The sequence below is a fragment of the Heliangelus exortis genome, chromosome 6 (assembly GCF_036169615.1).
Source record: "Heliangelus exortis chromosome 6, bHelExo1.hap1, whole genome shotgun sequence".
NCBI lineage: Eukaryota > Metazoa > Chordata > Aves > Apodiformes > Trochilidae > Heliangelus > Heliangelus exortis.
In genome coordinates this window covers 7,205,260-7,224,360 of record NC_092427.1, presented here as the reverse complement: position 1 = coordinate 7,224,360, position 19,101 = coordinate 7,205,260, and the positions used below count along the sequence as shown (strand labels likewise).

The 19,101-nt window shown below is 39.3% G+C and overlaps 1 protein-coding gene across 1 annotated transcript in view; it reads right to left on the bottom strand.

Annotated features, from left to right (window-relative positions):
• Positions 1 to 19,101, bottom strand: part of NCKAP5 (NCK associated protein 5) — a 432,579-nt gene that overhangs the window by 304,700 nt on the left and 108,778 nt on the right. The window contains exon 3 of the mRNA XM_071746512.1: positions 14,744 to 14,868. Within this exon, the coding sequence (XP_071602613.1) occupies positions 14,744 to 14,812 (69 nt within the window). The 5' untranslated portion in view covers positions 14,813 to 14,868. The remainder of the gene's footprint in view (positions 1 to 14,743; positions 14,869 to 19,101) is intronic.

The window sequence follows — 19,101 nt, the reverse complement described above, 5'->3', positions numbered from 1 at the left end:
TCAGACTGCAAGCCTAATTTTGACAAGGAGATTGACAAAAAATGTAGTTTAGTGAGGCAGAAAGAGTGCCACTTCGACTAAACTTAATTGCCCTTCCCCCCTCCTGCTTGTCTTAACCTACTATATCATTTAGCCAGCTCTTTTAATAAACGAGAGTTGGTTGCATATTTTATCTCACAGTTGTGTCTGGTGCTCCAAGATCGCATTAAAAGTGGTTTTAAACATACATATTGTATATATATATGTTCTCTATCTTGCCTGTGGGCATTGATACATTCCCAAAATTCTACATATGATTTTATATGACTGAAAATAAGAACAAGTTCAAAGCCCAAATACTGTGCTTAGGACTTCGTATTTTAATAAGCATTACAATAAAAACATTTATCCAGTCCTCAAGGAAGAAAAGGGCTGAAATTACAAACTCAGTCAAAACAAGGTAAACAAGAATTAGAAGGTTTCCCCTTATTTATTTGAAAAAAAAAAATTAGAAAAAAAAATGGCACATATCTGTATTGAAACTGGAAACCTATATCTCCAAGTTTCTATGCAATAAGAAATTTCCCAAAATATGCCCTAAGTTTTAACTTTTATGTCAGAAAAAGGAGCTTAACATTAGTTGTAATAGTCTACTGAGTTCTATTTCATACATATTAAAACACTGAACCCTATCTCTTGAATGTTTATCTTTCAATCCTATAGGAACACAGATGACAAAACACATATCAAGCCAGCTACCTATGGAGTCAGCAGTACTGGGATCCTGGTGAAAAATAAGTACTGCAAAAGGACAAAATCTGACTTTACAGGAGACCACGTTATACCCTGCAGAAAAGCAAGAGATCTAATTACTGCTACCGCCATTAGCCAAGGTCAGAAAATTACTGAATACTATTAAAAGTTCATCTATGGTATTTACCTCGGCAAATTCCAGCAATCTTGAATTCCACTGGGGGGCAATACATTGGCTTAGTTATTGCCTCTTATTTGAGATGGGCCCTAAGCTAAACATATTAAGGAATGCTGGATCCAAGGATTTGGGTCAACACAGTTTTAATTCACAGTAGTTCTTTCATTTCAGAAAGGGTCTTATTTCCTTCTCCCGGGCATCTGTCTGAACACATGGAAAGCACGATGAGCACACACTTGACTACAAGCCCACCAGTGTCATTAACCTCAGCTGATTGCACTTACCATCTTGGGACTGCAGACCATCACAGAAGCTAATTTTACAAAAGGATTAGATATGTTTATGGTTGTTAATAATGCCTGTATCTCTGCTCACAGGTAGGACTTTCAAATGCACCTCACTAAGTGCATCGAGTACATTAAAATCAGTATATTGACCAGATCCAGCTTATAGGGCACCCCATTTCCATTCCTTCTGTGAAGCCTGTGTTGACTGAGCTTTCCATGTGAGAACCTGTCTGCACAGAACCATGAAATAATACCAAACTAATTGTCAGTGCAGGATGGTTAAAATTAGTGTTGATACTATCAGCAAAAGGCTACAGCTAAAAGCACTGCAAGGATGTTTTAATTTTCTTGAAAAGCAAGGATTATAAATTCAAAGATATAAGGAGATACAGGCATGTTATGGTGTGAAACTCACAGGCACAAGGTTAGGTTTGGTAATGAAAAGCGTTTGGCACATCACTGGTATCAACAATAATGCTGTCTGCAGCTCTGGTGTTTTTTCCCTCTGGATGTACTGCATTATTGAAGTGCACGGTATTAGGAGAGCTTCAATTATCTTGAATATAGGTTCAAAGTGGGAAAACTCTTTGACAGAAGCCCACATCTGTGAGTGCCACTGGGGACACTGTGGGTAAGAAGGCTGCAGGCTGTGTAGGACTTCCCTTTCCATGGCCTGAAATTGGTCCCAGCCAGCAGTATGGGGCTGTGAAGGGCATTGTCCTCAGCACAAATACCAGCAACACCTTAGGGCAGAAAAGTCAGTCAAAGCATCCTTCTCAGAAAGGCCTGATGTTGTCACTTATCTGGTGGGCTGCTATCCTATACATTATGCCATAACTCATCCTGTCCTGAACCCACTGTGAGCTCTAGGAATGCTGGAATTGACCTCTTGCCCTGCCCATCCTCTGCAGGTAGTAGAGACACAGTGCACATGGATAAACAGTGAACACCTTTCCAGTCTTGTCCCATCCTTGTAGGAGTCATTCTGAATACTCTATTTTTCAAGAAAGCCCCTATGCTCTCTGCCTTATGCAAATATAAGAACCCAGACTATGTATTTCCTGTTTGAAAGGAAGAATATTGCACATAAGTCTCTGCTGAAGAAGAGGAGCATGAAGAAATTTCAAATATACTTACTGTAAGCCCGACTTCTTTTAAAGTTTAAATGTTGGTATTATTCTTCTATTAATATAATTTTTAAAATTATCTCACAGTCCTGAAGTACCTAAAGGATTTTTTTAAAATTAAGCTTAATGTATAAATTAATTAGCTAATGTAATTCCTCATTTCAGAAAGTGAATTCTGTGCTCGAATGAGTAGATGCTATAATTTTGGTGGCACATAAACTATTCTTTATAGATAAGAAAGGAGTCTTAATTGTTGAATCTGGATTAAAAAAGTTTTGGCAGATGAAGAATAATTTAATCTGTGCATAATTACAAATCTTTACCTTGGCATGGTAGGTAAGACTTGGATTTCTGCAGCTAGCAACTCCCTGTCAAACATGTCCTTGTAAGTGTAATTTGTGGAGAGGTGAAGACAAACCAGTTAAGACATTCAGAGAAAGTGGTGACTTAAGGTGTCCGAAAATTTTGAGCATCCCACCTCATGGAATCTGTATTTCACTATTCTCGACTTTTCTTGAAAAATAGGTACCCCAAGTTGAATGCCCCAAACAATACACCTGCAGTCTCCAGTCAATTGACAGAAGTAATTATAATTCAAAAAGCTTAATTTCATTGCTAAGCAGTAGTTATAAAACTGGTCAATGCAAAAAAATTCTTAGGGACTTTGAAACACCTCTGCTGGAGGAGATTCCAAGATCACTTAGGACTGACTTTGAAAGGAAACAGCATTTCTGCACCAGAGGGAAACAGCAACACATCACCAGCAGTGCTCCCTTCCCTCAAGACAGCAACGGTTACACCCCTAAAATTCATTCATACAAACACTGGGGCAGTCCGAGATACAGGTACATGAGGCAGGAAGCACATTTGAAACTTCCTAGGTTTAAAAAATTCCTCATTCAAAAGTAATTTGAATAGCAGTGCCTGCTATAGGTGACATGTTGATTTCTGCACACATTTAACTGTACTTTTTTTAGCACATACAGTGAATATTGCACAGACTTCAGAATGCCAGGTAAAAGTTAATGCAGGAGGCTGTGAGCAAAAATTCAACTTGTGCTGTTATCCAGGCATAAATCAAGCCCTCTGCATCCTGCTGAGAAAGCAAGACCTGAGCTTTTTCTGAATTCCTGCACAGATAAGAAAAAAAAGAAAAAGAAAAAGCCTTGACAGTGTAGTTGATGTGGCACTCAAAGGAAAGGTTGAAGTCACAGATGAAACGGAGATTACAGGGTGGTTGGAAAGTAAATAACAATCTCATCAAACAGAACCACACATTGAAGAGAGTTAGGAGGAACCTGCTGCTCACCCACTGACAACCAATGTGATTCAGTATCACAAGACATTCCAATTTACAAAGACAGAATATGAGAGAAAACTCCTATCCAAACATCAGTAACAGCAGGAGAAACAAGTATGAGATACTACTTGATAACTAAAAATTGTTTGAATGAAAATAGGTAGAGAACAAACAGATTTTATCTTGATTCTACTCTCAGACAAAGGTACATCAGGAGAAAGTCTATTGAGGTTCCTGGAGCTTAAGAGAAAGAAGACAAGAATGCAATAAGACACAAACACTTGCAATATTTGATTCTGTCCCCTTATCCTATATGGAATACATACTTTCCTGCCTGAGATATCCATTCCATCAGTGCCACTAAAGTGCTACTGAGTGGAATAAGACAACAGATAAAAAGCAGCATCTTCTAAAGCTTTTGTAAAGCTGTTCAGGATTTTTTCTATTGACTAGAGGAGGCTGCAGTTTCCATAAGAACAACCAGAACTTCTGAAGAAAAATGCCAATATCATTGTTTAAAAACAGATTTTCTTCATGGTAACAGAAGAAATTTGATTGCTGGTGACAATTTGCACGTTTAATGCCCATGCATGCACCCACACATCCCTTCTTACTCTGAGTCAGGGGTTTTTGTCTGTACACTCAAGCATGGTGTGTTTCAGGTCACAAAGAGCACTTTAATTCACCTGCTGAGTACCCCCCACCTCCTCCATCTCATGTGCCAGGTGGAATCTGGGGTTGCTTTCCCTCCAGAGACAGCACTCCAGAGGATGACAGCTGCACAACCTGGTGCTCCACAGGTGCCACAGGGGAGCTCTGTAGCAGGGGAATTAACTGGCTCTCTGAAGGCATTGCAGCAAAAATGGCTTTAGGATGAGATATTTTCAACACATGTAAGTAAAATAAGAGTTTGAGTTGAAAACAAAATGTCAAAATAATTAATTGCATTTCCCAAGATGGAAATTCCCATTCTCTCCCAGTGTAATGCTTGAATCAGAGAGAATGTTTGCATTTCACCTCATGGAGTCACTTGATTCACGCAGTTGCCTTTCAGGAAAGCTCTTTAATAAAGTAGATTTGAACCTGCTTACAAAGCAGTGCAAAATAAAGAATTTTCACGAAGAGTCAAATCTTGCTCTTTTTGACTAGAACTGCAATTTATGCCATAAAAACTTTGAAAGAAGTTAAGAAGTACTTAAAAAAACTGCTTCAATACACTCTTCAGCGATTATACGCTGGAGATAAAAATATATTGGTAGTATTATGGGGAGCCATGTCCCATATGTGTACATTACCAAAGACACATAGGAGTCTTCTGTATAGTTACACATCAGTTTGGGATACAGTGCAAGAAACCACTACCCTTAAACATGATCATATAGTGAGTTATCCTTGCCAAAGCTCATAAATTCAAGCAAAAGGAAAACAGATTTGATGTCTGGGAACAGTGGATGTAATTTTTCCCTTCAGACCTGCTAGAGATTTTCACTATAATGAAAAACTCAAAAGTATTATTATAGAAAAAAGTTGGGAAACTTTCCCAGCCAAAATTACTCAGATCCACTCTTATAAGCTAGGGAAAAAAAAAAACAAAACCACAGAAATCATAAAAACTCTCTGGATTTACACTGTTAGCTTCCCATAAGGCCAGCTGTTGATAACCAGTTATTTTAAATGCTTTGTGATGATCCCAGCTCACTTACTATCTGGGTCAAACGGGGCCTAAAAGCAAAAGCAGAGAGGCAAGCTCAGAGGTGCAAAACCAGAAATAAGTAGGAATAAACTGCTAGCAGAGCCATTCACAGTAATTAGAGCTCAACAAGCACTTCCAGACTGCCCAAAAAAGTGTTTGGGTTTGGAGTATCTACCCTTGGATGTCCCTGCCTCCAGGGGTGCTGAGCAAAAGAGACATTTACACCCCAGAGTGTTGCATGGCTCTGCCAACAGCATGGAGCAGAATATTTTCCACAGGAAAGATTTAGCCAGTTATTTGGCAGTTTCATTTTTAACCAGAAAGCACTTCATAAAGGCAAAGCATATAGGGATTTAACTAAAATTTGCATCAGACACACTATCTCAAGATCAATGATGTAAAATCATGGAGCAAAACAGTGTTTATCATCTCTTTTAGTGTACATCATCTATTTAGCTATAGAATTAAATAAGCAGGAGGGCTAAAATTATATTGTTTTTTTTAAAAAAAACAGGATTTTCCAGGATTTTTGATACTCTCCAGTAGTATCAAAATGCAGGCTGGAAATTCTGGTTTGCAGATAGTTCAAAGCCATAGATTTGGTTCAAAGCTAACCCACATTCACTGGAAGTGAACAAGATAAGCAAAACTCAACAACACCAAGGAAAGTTGACCTTAGCTATTTTTAAAATAAATCCATCTGGATATATCTACCTACTTTTTGACAAAGATAATTTTTCTCTTTGTACATTTACATGCACAGAAGTCTGTGAGAGAAATTTAGATGTCTCTAAGGATGCAACAACATTCAAAACAGGACATTTGAGAGGATGTCATGACTGCAGTAGCAGGAGGTAGATTCACTATTCATTCTTGGTCTTGCACGGCAGGGAATTATATCAACGTTACAAACCAACACAGGACATAATTCCTCTCTCTCTTCTCCCCAGGACTGCATTCAAGTAGAATCAGACAAGTGAGAGAGGCAGAGGAGACCTGTCCTTCTCAGGGGGTGGGTTATGTTTAATTGCTGAAGGCACGAAGCATTTTAAAAGGTTTGTCGATAAAACCCCTATTTAGTTAACCCCAATCTCCTCAGATCTCTTGTTACAGGCAGCCTTCTGCTCTTAACATCTGGGCAGGCAAAGCCTCCAATTACACTGCTGCATTTGGTAGCTTAATAGTCCTAGATAAGGGTCCCTGGCATATCCATTTCCCTTGGTAACTGCTTATCTCTGGTTCCAATGACACACAGCAAGGCACATAATCATGGGGCAGGCCATGCAGCATGTGTGCACATCCACATATCCACAGTAAATCCAAAGCTTCCCATGACCTTTCATCTTCTGGGGATGGACTCACATCTGTCAAGGCTACACTTTGTAATTGATGGGGAAGGGGGAAAGGGAGGGAGCAGCCCCAGATCATGGCCAGGAGCAGGCTCACACCTCTTGAGCTCTTCTCCCCTATGTGCAGCCTGCTCCTTGCTGGCATCTTTGGGGAAGAGGGAGGAGGCAGGAGGCTGCTGAGCTGGCCATGGACCAGATAGCAGGTGCCCTCCAGCTGCTCCCAGAGAGCCCAGGGGAGAAAAGCCTGGAATACACCTCACAAATGATAAAATCTCCTCCAAATCCTGAAATGCGGCTCCATCTTTGGATGGAGTGAAATTTGGAGCCAAATATTGGAGTTAAATAGTTCCATGGCAAGATTTCTTCTCAATGGGTTCTTAATTCGATGATATTGAAGAAAAGCTGTAAAAATCATCCCTCAGCACACAATGGTGTCCTCTCTACTGAGATGAACCTATGATTATTTTCTTCTAAGCCTTGCTATTTACATCTTTAAATTACCACAAACTTCTTGTAGTTCAGTCTCTGGAATTTGTTGACTTGAGTATTTGACACCCATTTCTTTTTGTTGTAGCCAAATTTTATACAAACCATGCTTAGGTTTCCTTTCTGAATAACTCTCAAAATACATGCAGACATTTGTCTTGCTTTTTCTTTCATTTCTGTTTCTAGTTCCTCCTGCGCAACCAAATCAGTATCTCAAAAAGCTTTTTAGAAATTTTTTAGGAATTAATACTTTTATGTTGAAAGTCTGACAGGGAATTTGCTGAGATTCTGTACCAACATGGACTGATTTTTCTGCTTTTCTTAAAGGCCACAGAGTATCATTGCCCTCTGCTTTTTCCAGTCCATCTGCCAGCTAATTTACAGGCACTGATAAAAGCATCTCTTACGTTTCCCGTGTCTCTTAGTTTTCCTTCTCTTCTGCATCAAGTTCTGTGACAATGAACAAGGCCATTGGAGCTACAGGAGTTTCTCTTACAGCATTATTTTTGCCTTCAAGTCTCATGTTTGTCACTTTAAGTTTATGTGCCTAAGACACGAGGAAGCAGAAGCCAGCAGTTTGTCAAAGCACACTCTCTAGGGATCTGGGTTCTGTTTCAGCTGTCACCCTGTTCCCATACATCCCTATTGATGTAAGTTCTGATGTGCAGCAAGAAAATGTAACTAATTCCTCTCTTGGAGCACACTTCCTCTTGTGTTGGTGTCAGAGCCTTTGATCAATAAACCACTGAGGCATTTTCCAGCAGGAATATTGTTCCAGCTTGCTCAGGAACAACACACTCCATGTGCTATTTACTTGTTCTCAATGCTGTATGTGAGCTTTTTACTTTATTCTCTCTTCAAGCACTACATCTTCTCTAGCTTGCTATGCAGCTACTGCTCACTGCTTACCCACTTCTCCAGTTCTTGAAAAGGCTCATTGGTTTCTATTGGTGAGAATGAGCTTTTATCAAAGAAATAAGTTACTATGGTGTTACCCCAAGCAAGGATTTCAGTTCTTTCTGTGACACTGCCACCTAATAGAACCATTTCTTCACATTAAGCCTGACACTTAATACTTCTAATGCAATTCCCTGGGTTTACGGTGCCCTTTTGAACTTGCAGCCCCTGTATTTTTTAGCTATCATGTCAGGTTTTTGCCACGCTTATCTAAGGCCCAGGAATGCCACTTTCAATAACTGACTGCTGCCAGGGCACCCAGTGCTTTCCACACTTCTTATTTTCAAATCTCTCTTCTGCAAATGAAATTCAAATTAAATTCACATCACCGCTACATGGGAGTACCGTCAGCCATCTAACTTGGTGCAACTGATGACTTTATGCTGTCTTAATAATGTCCTTAATCCCATGCAGACCAGTCTTGCCCACAGCCCCAGTGTTAGTGATATAATATCTGTAAAGCCCAAGCACTACTCTTCCACCAGTGGCTTCTCAATACCTCTTCCCAGCTTCTGCTGTGAACTGACCCATTTAGGTGGTTCTTCCTCATATTTTCTCTTGCTTGACATATCAGAGATCTCATTCTGATTTACACTTTATTAAAAATGCAGACAAATATGTGCAATTGGCAATAAAGTTATAGATATATATAGATATAGATATTTTTCTTTTTTTTCCCAAGTTCTGGTGCTAAGAGGCACTGGGTGTGCACAACAGACAATCTGCATTCTACCCGTGCTGGAATTTTGTTTTTTCCCAAAGTTTCAAGTGGATTTCAGAGCTCTCTATTACACAGAGAACTGTTAGCACTGGTTTGCCCAGGCTGTGGAGAAGTCCTTGCTGTCAGATTTGCAGACTAGTGCAAGCAATACTAACACTGCCATATGGAACACACTTCTCTGATGTTCCATTAGAAGCTCAGTTTACCAAGGGCTTATGTCAATTCTAAATTTTAGGGTTTTCTCTGTGAATGTGCAAGCATTCACCTATTAGGTTAGGAGGAGTACATGTATGTCATGGCTGTTCTTTCCTGTATTTGGTCTTCTACCCCAAAACAACACACTTGTCAGCATTACTGAACAATTCTCCTTGACATACACTCCTGCTGTATACACTGGATGTTATGGATGTTTTAACTTGCCTCTGCAGCACACTGTGAAAACTGTTTATTTTGAGCTCACACTCTGCATGTTCCACCATGCTTTTGCAGTGCCGGATTACACTCCTGGTGAGTGCTTTTCTTCTGATGCAGTATCTAAGCAGAACTGAATAAAATTCTAAATAATAAATTCAAGCACAAACAAAAATCCACGATTCGCAAGAACTGAAAATATTTGCCTATTCCTAAAGAATTTGGCAGCATTTTTAGTTGGAAAAATAATCAGGCTACAATTCCCTTGAATTGCAAATACTATCAAAGAAACCTTGTCACATATAAAATGTCTTCATTATACCCATATTTAGGAAATATGTGCTTTAATTTTATTAAAGTACAATTTTTATTTTTCTATGTGTTTTGATAGCAATTTTCTTCATATATATTTCAGTCTGAAGTGAAAAAATACTATTTAATGCTAGCTTTTATTTCGAAATGAGGGATAGTGATGTTAGACACATTGTGAATGTCACAGTCAAAAAAAGTTGGGGCTATTCCATTCACTGAATTTAACTCCCACATAGGAAGAGGTCCCCTCCCACCTTGCTGGCTCAGCACTCTTCACAGCTTTGCTCTAATGTCACTGTCTCTGGGGCACCTTTCATCTGAAAATATCAAAGCAAGCTACAGACACACGCTAATAAAATACCCTTCTCAGAATATTTATAAGGTCAATTATTATAGCCTTCAATTTATTGATGAGAAAACTGGATTAGAAATATATTAAATAGAGTTAGAAACCGATTAGAGGCCACAGATATTGGATGTAACCCCCAGTGCCTGGCTCCCAGCCCCACACACTGCTCGTGTGTGACACACACACATTTCTCAGCACAGCTCTCCAGTTCAACTTTGTTTTTTTACACATGATGCCAATGCCATTGCAGGTAGACTACATGAAATTATTGCTCCCAAGCCTCAGCACAGCTCATTGTATGACACCACTACCCTCATTACACCAAAGTGGTGTCACTAAAGCTAATCCTACAGAGCCCCACTGGAGCGTGTGACCAGAATGAAAGGAGGGGGCCACAGTTCATCAGCCACCAGAGAAGCACTTCACCAGGCCTTGCTTTCAGAAGCAAAAGCCTCATTTCAAATAAAACAAAAAAACTTTTACTTTGATAAATGCTGACTGCTTCAAAAAAGATATTTTGTTCTCAAATCTCCCCAGCAAAATAGCCACCCCAGCTGTAAGGGCCAACCACGTGCGTAGTCAGGCTGGGAATTATCCACACAAATAAAGAGCACAGCTTGAAATGTTGACTTTTTCCTGATCAAAAGGGCCTGGGAGACAACTGGACAGTTTGGATCAGGCAAAGGATAGGGCTTTTATTATGTTCAAAGAGGACCCTGGTGAATAAAATAGCTACTGTGGCCCTGGTGGCAGTTATACATTCTAACACTCTCCTCATCCCACACAAGTTACTTAAAAGCTCAGCTTTGGGTCTGGTTCAGGGTTTGGGTTTTTTCCATTTTTCTTTTCGTTGGAAAACTTCTGTAGAGAAAACCTGAAATACAATCCATCCTTTCACTAGCTTTTTAATAGCATTCCCTGTCTAAGCTGCCTCCCCCGCATACCAAATAATGAATTGCAAATATTATCAAAGAAACCTTGTCACATATAAAATATCTTCATTATACCCATACTAAGGAAATATGTGCTTTAATTTTATTAAAGTACAATTTTTATTTTTCTATGTTTTGATATTAATTTTCTTCATATATATTTCAGTCTGAAGTGAAAAAATACAGAAAAATCCCTTCCCACCCTGTTTTTACCTAGTTTCATTCACTAGTTATTCTCAACTGCATACACAGAAATAAAAGATTTATCATGAAAAAAATCATAATATGAGATATTCACTCTATTTCACTTTGAAAACATGTATTTTTTAACAAAACCTAAAGAATTTAAGGATTTAAGACACATGATAAAGCGGGATTTTCTTCAGAAATATCCATTTCCCTTTGAATAGCCATGTGTGCCTGTCTAATCAGAAAACAATCTGACACTGAGCTATGTGACAGCTAAGCAATGTATTGGAAATAAATAACTTCCATCAACATCATGAATTTTGCAGTTTATTTTCATCTGAAACAGAAATACTGCAGCAATAACAGCCATGGCTTCTTTTCAATTTCTTACACAGCAATTCAGAAGGACAGAGTTCCACTTCATTCTTCTGCTGCTGCCTATCTTGTCATCTTATAAATATATACAGTCAAAATTATGATTATTAATGTCATAACAATACGATGGGATAGGGACCTGTTATTTAGAACTAAAAATTAAGAGATCTTCTTTAGTCTTCCTACCTGAAACCAGTTTGATTTTCAGAGCTAGTGTTTTGATTGCAAGCAATTTGCAGAAGGAAACTTGATAAAAGCCAAGTCCAACAGCATCACTTGTACAAGAGATAGAACAAGAAGGCAGTACAATATTACACTGAAACTGTATAAATCAAACCATTCTTGGGTGATACATTTTGGTTTTTGAATATCAGATTGGAATTAAAAAGATATTTTCTGTAGCTGATCTCATAGAATTGCCTGTAACAATTGTAATGAAGTTATTTTGCAATTGTTTTACCTCAATCTAAAGCATCATTGTCACTGCAGGTTTACCTGATTTGCCTGCATATGTGAATGAGCATTCAGGTATATAAAAAATATGCAACCTGTTGCCAGTATTGGAAACCTATAGAGTAGTAACAGCTGTTTGCTATACTACAGAGATTTCTGGAATAACACCTGTGATATTATGACTAAAAGCTGATAGGGATCTAAATTTCATTGAAGTGAACAAGAGTTCCCTCTGGCCTGGGCAGCAGCTGTATTGATTTCTCTCTTGCATTATCTGGCATTCCTTAAGTTTTAAAAAAAAGTTTTATTTGCCCTCATTGTAAAGCTCATTCCTCCAAGATATCAGCTGGAAAGGGGTAAAGTAGTACATGAAACAACACTGAACTCCTTTATCTGAGGTGATCAAAAAATAGTTACTGTGCCTGTGGTGTAAGTAAAAGAGGTTTAATATCTATAAAATTTCTTACTGGCATCTTGTTTGAAGGATATTTCTGAGATCCTTCTCATCTGAAGCCTGAAACTCACTGTGTGATGTGATGGGCCTGAATACAAAACACTCTAATGAAATTCATGTTCATAATTAGAAGACCCATATTCATATTTAAGAAGTTTGAAATCGTGTCTTTTTTTCAGAAACAACTCTTTCCTTTTCTCACTTTTCCATCAAGCATGATCATAGCCTATATATTCAGAGTTTAAAATATGGGGGAGGGAGAGGGATTTTTGTCTTGTTTGAAACATCACCATGCAATACTTGTAGATTAAATCATGGAAAAAAACCTCCAGAAGATTATAACCTGATGCAGATGGGAAAAGCAGCACATCCAGGCAGGATGAGGAATGTTACCAGAAATGCCTATTTTTGTCTTATGGTCCAGATTAGAAAAGCTGAAACATGCTTCATTTAGACACACATTAATCAGAATTCTTTGAGATACAATTATTTTGGAAGTTGTCACCAAAGGAGACGTTGATTTCAAGCACATCAACGTTCAGATTTTCCAAGCAGAGTATCCAGCCCTGAATGCCTGACAGGTGCAACACCAAAATTTTGGGAACAGATACAAGGAGACTTAACTTGTACAGGCAGGGGGCTGGACTAGACCAATGGGCTCAGACAGAATTTGGTCACAAAGCTAAGGAAGAGTAATGAAGACAGATGTAGCACATGAAGGGAACAGTTAAGAGGAGTTGTGACAGGAATTTGGGGAAAACAAGAGGAACACAAAGTGCTTTGTTTTGCCTGGTTGAATTTCATGGAGTCATAGGGAATTTGGTGAGATTTACCAGGCTGCTGGAGGTATTCAGATCTTAAAACATCTCTCCAAATTTGTTATAAAGTAATAGCTGGATGTAAACAATGAGCACTACTGACATATTGTTAGTTAAATTTATGGATAACACTCTAGACATACATGTACTGAAAATGGATGTACTCCCAGAAAAAAACCCCAGGCAGGTATAACCTGTGAATGCCACACACAGCAGAAGACATTGCTTCAAACCTGGGTGTGTCAGCCTGAAGGGATGATGGGTTTGTGTGCTCAAAATATTACAATAGTTCATTTTTTTCTCACGTTTCCTTTTACACCTTCACAGCAACACAAGCTAATCAGACAGAGATCTTCAGCTGGCAGATATTGGCATTAATTCATTATCCTCAAGCCAGTGCCTGAAGGCTGTTTTTCACTTAACTACAGCCTACCCTACAACCATACCTCCCATCTGCTGAAGAGTGGGGAGGCAAAATCACCTTCTCACACAGTTTCTGTTTCTCTCCTAATTAAGTCCTTATGGACCTCTTCATATGCAGGTAGCACTGATTGATGCTGTTACAAAACTCCCTATGACACTGGCAAATGTCTCCCTCTGCTCCCCCTACCTGATGGGAAAAGGTAAGAATTAAACATGATGCACTGGTTTAGTATTTGTCACTTGTGCCACCAGTGTTCACCAGGGACCCCTAGATCCTGAATCCAGCCCTTGTAGCTACCAATGCCAAATCCACTTGCTTGCAGCACTTCCCAGCATCAGTTCCAGGTACAAGTACTCCAAAAGAAAACAAAAAACCCAAAAAACAGCAACAAACAGCTCTTATCAACACCCAGAACCAAACCTCTGAGGAAGACAACCTCTGTGAATATCAAAAAGGTGGCATGGGTTTCCTTGGTGCTCTCAGCTTTGCTTGCTTCAGCATTTGTTACACTAGCATGCCAAGTACTTGACTGTGGCATGTTTAGCCTCTTACACAACTTTTCAACACCTAGGAGCATTTTCTTATCATGTATCCATAGCACAGCTATAAAAACCCCTTGTTAATAGCAGTCATAATTTAAAAACATGAGCTAAAAATGCATCTGTAAAGCCATCTCAATGAATTAAAGTCCTATATGTACAGCAAAACCAATTATTTTACCATGTGCAGCATTTATGTTTCACATTCAGGTGATTTTATAGTAGTTTTTACATCCTCTACAGTGAAAAAACTTTACCTAGTGTCCTCACCAGCAAAAGAAGCATTTCTGATTAGATGAACTGAGGTACCTACAGCTCTCACTAAGTATCAAACATCACAGAGTGATCCCACAGAGGCTGATTACAAGTTTGTACTTGTACAAACTTGTCTAGATTTTAATTACAAGTTGGGTATATTTGTCTGGATTGTTTTCTTGCATAAATCCAGTGAGTCCAGGGACATGTTTCTATATGATGACATGTTTCTACCTAGGATGCTATAAAAATTCTCCAGCACTTCAGCTCTGGAGACTCTTAAAAATCACGAGATTGTGCTGAATAGATAAACAGTTTTAAAACGTACATCATTTTGAGCATTGCCTCTTAACAGCTATGTTTTTATGATAGATGATAAATTCAGTAAATATTCGATCTTACCATAAGACAGCTGTCTAGAGAAAGTCTCTTCCCAAATTCCCTTTTCTGTAGCTGTCTCTTCCTCTCCATAGCTGAGGTTGTTTTCCTTCTGATCAACTAGAAATGTCAGACTGCTTCCATAATTACTAGAAGAAAAAAAAAATTAAATGCAGATTTCAATATCCTATCCAGTTTCTGTCTTTCATCATTAACTTTGTAATAACCCAGCAACTAATGACTTTGTGTCTCTAGTAGGCTGTGTTCCATGAACAAATTTTCTGTGCCAAAAAAGCTAAACTCTCCAGACAGAAATATTACCAATATGTTAGGGTTATTTCTTAAAGAAAAAAAAAAAAAAACATCTGCTACTACTGTCTTTATCAATATATTCCATGTTTTGATAGCTGCTTTTGAACTGAGCTGGATCTGCAGACCCAATGAACTACCTGGGCCTGGGGAGGGTGAGACACGGAGGGAATCAGTTCATTTCCCATTAATTGCCCTGCTTGTTGGCACATCTGTGCTGCTACTGTGGTGTACAAATTTTGGACCTAGTCCTGAAGACTTCTAAAAGCTTTCAACTCCCACTATCCTTAATGAGAGACAAAGCCCTCAGCACTTTCCTTACATTTTTAAGGTCAAAGATTCTGCTGTGATCATCAGGTTGTCCCACCCCACTTGGACAAAATATCCAAGGAACTTCACCCAGTAAAGTTCTCAGAGAAGGAATTTGTCTTTCTGGATTTGTATGGTTTGGTTAGTTCTCAATGATGGTTTCTACTAAAACCAAGCCACACCTCCCATGTAACAACTCTCAACCTGCTCTTTTCCTCAATGTTCTTGATGATATACATGTTTGAAAGGCTTAGCTGGGATTTTAAGACAATCTTTATTCTGTGAGATTCAGAAGCAGAGGCAAAGCTAATGAATTTGTTCAGGGTTTAAAGAAAGCAGCAAAGTAATTACACAAAGCAGTAATCAAAGAAACCAGAATCTAGCCTAAATTAAGGCAGGCAGATATGTGCATAAATACAGAGCCAAACACAAGAATTTTCTCCTGTATGTCATGTTGAGTGCATTCACTGTGTCAGAGGGCAACATAGTATATCTCTTCAGTTGGAATAACTCCATTAAGGCCAAAAAGCTCTCCTCTACAAAAATTTGTCTATATTTTTTAGTCAAGATTTGATATGGAAGCATACTTAAAAACATAATTCCAGTAAGGTTGAGATGTTCATACAGCCCTGCTTTATGTTAAAGCTACTGAAATTAATTGCATTTGACTGAAAAACAAGACTAAACAGAAGAAAAATCTGTTTCTGATGCTTGTTACTAATTGCAAACAGCACCTTCAGCCACAAAGAGCCAGGTGTTGCAGAAATACCACTGGGCCTGGCTGCATGGTAATGCAGCTGGCATTCCTGGAAGAAGCCTTGCATGTGCCCTCCAGGTGTATCTGCATGCCTATGGACTTCTCCTGCACCTCTGAAAGATCCCCATCTGTCACAGTGGCAATATCAAGCTGATAAAACCCCTGCAATTCTTTCCCCAGAATGTCCCGGGATGCTCTGCCATGAGAGCACTGGGAGCCAAGCACAAGCTCTGCTTGCAAGAAGAGCAAGATGCCCCAGGCTAAGCCTCTGAAGCCAGCTGGAATTCAAAGGGCTCCCAGAGGCACAAACTGGGATCATCAGGCACAGTGTGAATGTTACAACTGGGACTGCTTCTGTAGAACACTTCTCATGGGGAAAATGTAATTGGTCCACCTACCAAGCCACCCAGTCGTAAATTCAGCCTTCTGTTGAACAGCACCTGGTGTCTCTTATACTTCTTTTGGATTCCTGGTTTACACTTATGAAAGACCAGAATTCAGGCCTTTTTCTCAGAAACAGATAAAAATTAGCCTGGAGACACATTCATCTAAAGAAATCATGCAACAAGGAGGAAAATAGTTATTGCCCTGTGATCGTTTCTGCCTTGTGGGGTTTTTTTTCAGGTTCACCTGTATGTCCTTGCTTCCTTTTCTTTGTACCAATCCTAAAAGCTCCACACACTATTCAGTACAACTAATAAGGAATCTCCATGGTGTACTATCACATAATTACCATTGTTTCCTGATTAGCTATTGTGTCTCAAAAGAAATACCACAATAGATCTGAACAAATACAGAGGCAATTTATTACACTGTTCTTGTGATTATGCCAGAAATTAGCAAAAGAAAGAACTTATGCAGTCTTTATATCAGACCTCTGTGCATTCAGCATGCCTGGAGAGCATGACTTCCACCAAGGGAATCTTTGTTGATTAGTGAGCACAGAACCACTTAGGAGTGAGCTAAAGAGAGCTGCAGTTGGAGAGAATCATCCCCATAGAAGGTCAAATGTTTAATATTAGTAAGTGCCTGAAGTTACTGTCTGCAGATATTTGGCAGAACCATGCCAAATTCTAGTTTAGAATTAAAGGAGAAAAGATTAAGTATTCCTATAGCTTATATGCTATGCTGCCCTGTGCACTTCCAGGAGCAGATTCACTGTAGCCATAGGTAGCACTGCTATAGCTATGGACCTGCTCATGTACTGGTAAAGAAGCCTCAGACCTATAGATTCCACTCCTTCTCCCACACAGACCATGGAAGCTTAGATCTCTGGGCATGTTACATTAAGCAGGATGTCATGGATCTCTTGAGAGTTAGCAACTTTAAGGCTGAACCTACTTAGTTTTGGATCAGTGGTAGTTACCAGACAAGAGAATAAAATACATTGCCTATACCAACATATACTGGTGCATCAAAGTACTCAACTCAGGAGGTCTTTAAAGAAAACCAACCACCTGAATGAAGCACTTAACAAAAAAGCAGAACAAGTTTCTATCTTGGAATGGTCATTTTTGTGCATCGTGTAGCTTGTCACAGAGAAAAAAAATGACCCTCTAAGGTAAACCTCTCCTCCTCTGAAGCCAACTGAAAGACTACCAGCAATTAAAAATGAAGCCAAGAGAAGCTCAGCAGAGGAGTCAGGTCATCCAGATGGAACAGTCTTGAAAGTACTGAGAATCAGTTTGCCCAATCAACAGAGATACCATTTCTGTGTTACTAAGAGAACAGACTATAGAAAAGTATCTGCCTACCCTGACCAATTTGTTTGTCACTGTCTTTACAGCACAGACCCCACTGACCAGAGTTTAGACCCTGACTGTCCCGTTTGGTTTGGCTGAACTGTGAGCTACTGCAAATGCTCTTCTGATTTATGGTGTCTTCTCTGATGCAACACTCATGTATGTACATTGCCATACATGGGGCTTTGGGGGCACATCTTCCAGCTTTTTGTGCTGCAGGATATTTTTCTGCCATAGGAATCTTCTCTAAGGGACTATTGAGTTCATCTTTGCTGAGCACATTGGGGAAGGCACTAAAGTTAGAGAAGATTAAGTTAACTCCCTCAAGGACTGTATGGAGATCAGTCTGAAGGAACCCAGGTCCCAGATGTTTTTTCTACTGCCTTCTCAGTTCTGCGCTGAGCTCATGGAAGAGAGTTTTGTATGGATGCAGAAAAAAAAATCTTGGGAAAAGACCTAAGCGGGATCTTGCTTCAATATGGTATACCCACAGTGTTCATAAAGCCACATGCCAGAAGCATCAGCTTGATTATACATCCTAAAGTGCAGTATTATTCCTACTCAATACAAGAATGTTCATTACTTCAGGAGATGGCTCTAAAACTATGCCCTGGAGAAATGGTGTGATTAACATAGAAAAGCACTCTCTAAAATCTATGCGAGAAATTTCTTGGATTACCTTCTTCATTTGTAGTAGTAACAAAGGATGATTGATGTATATTGCTTTGGTTGATGAAAATGTATAACATTATATTCCTGAGATAAGTATGCAAGATATTTCCAGACAGTTTGAAACTGCACTTACATTTCAACAGAGCTATGCCAACATATGCCAGCTGGGAACTAGCACACAGTATATCTCTTTGGTAACTGGGAATGGACTGTATTTATTTCTCTCTTACAAATTAGTATAAATTCAGCGGTTATGACACGACAAAAATGACAGCTCTCCAAACTAGCCTCCTTTAATTTAAACCCAGGATAGATGTACTGCAGCTTTCCCTCCCTCTGCTCTGTACACCCTGACACCGCCAGCAGGCAAAACACCCGCAGGGCAGCAAGGTGTTCCCTGCCAGCATCCTGCTTGTCTGGCTGAGGTGTTAACAAGAGGGCAGGTTTTGTAATGTGGACAAACTGTTGGGCCCTGGAATGAGGCCAAAGTTACACAGTGATCACCTTTAAGCACTTTTTTTCTGCTCTGATGGTCCTGCTTGTCTGACAGTCATCCTTTAAGACTGAAAAGGAATAACCAGAAGTGGTATTAC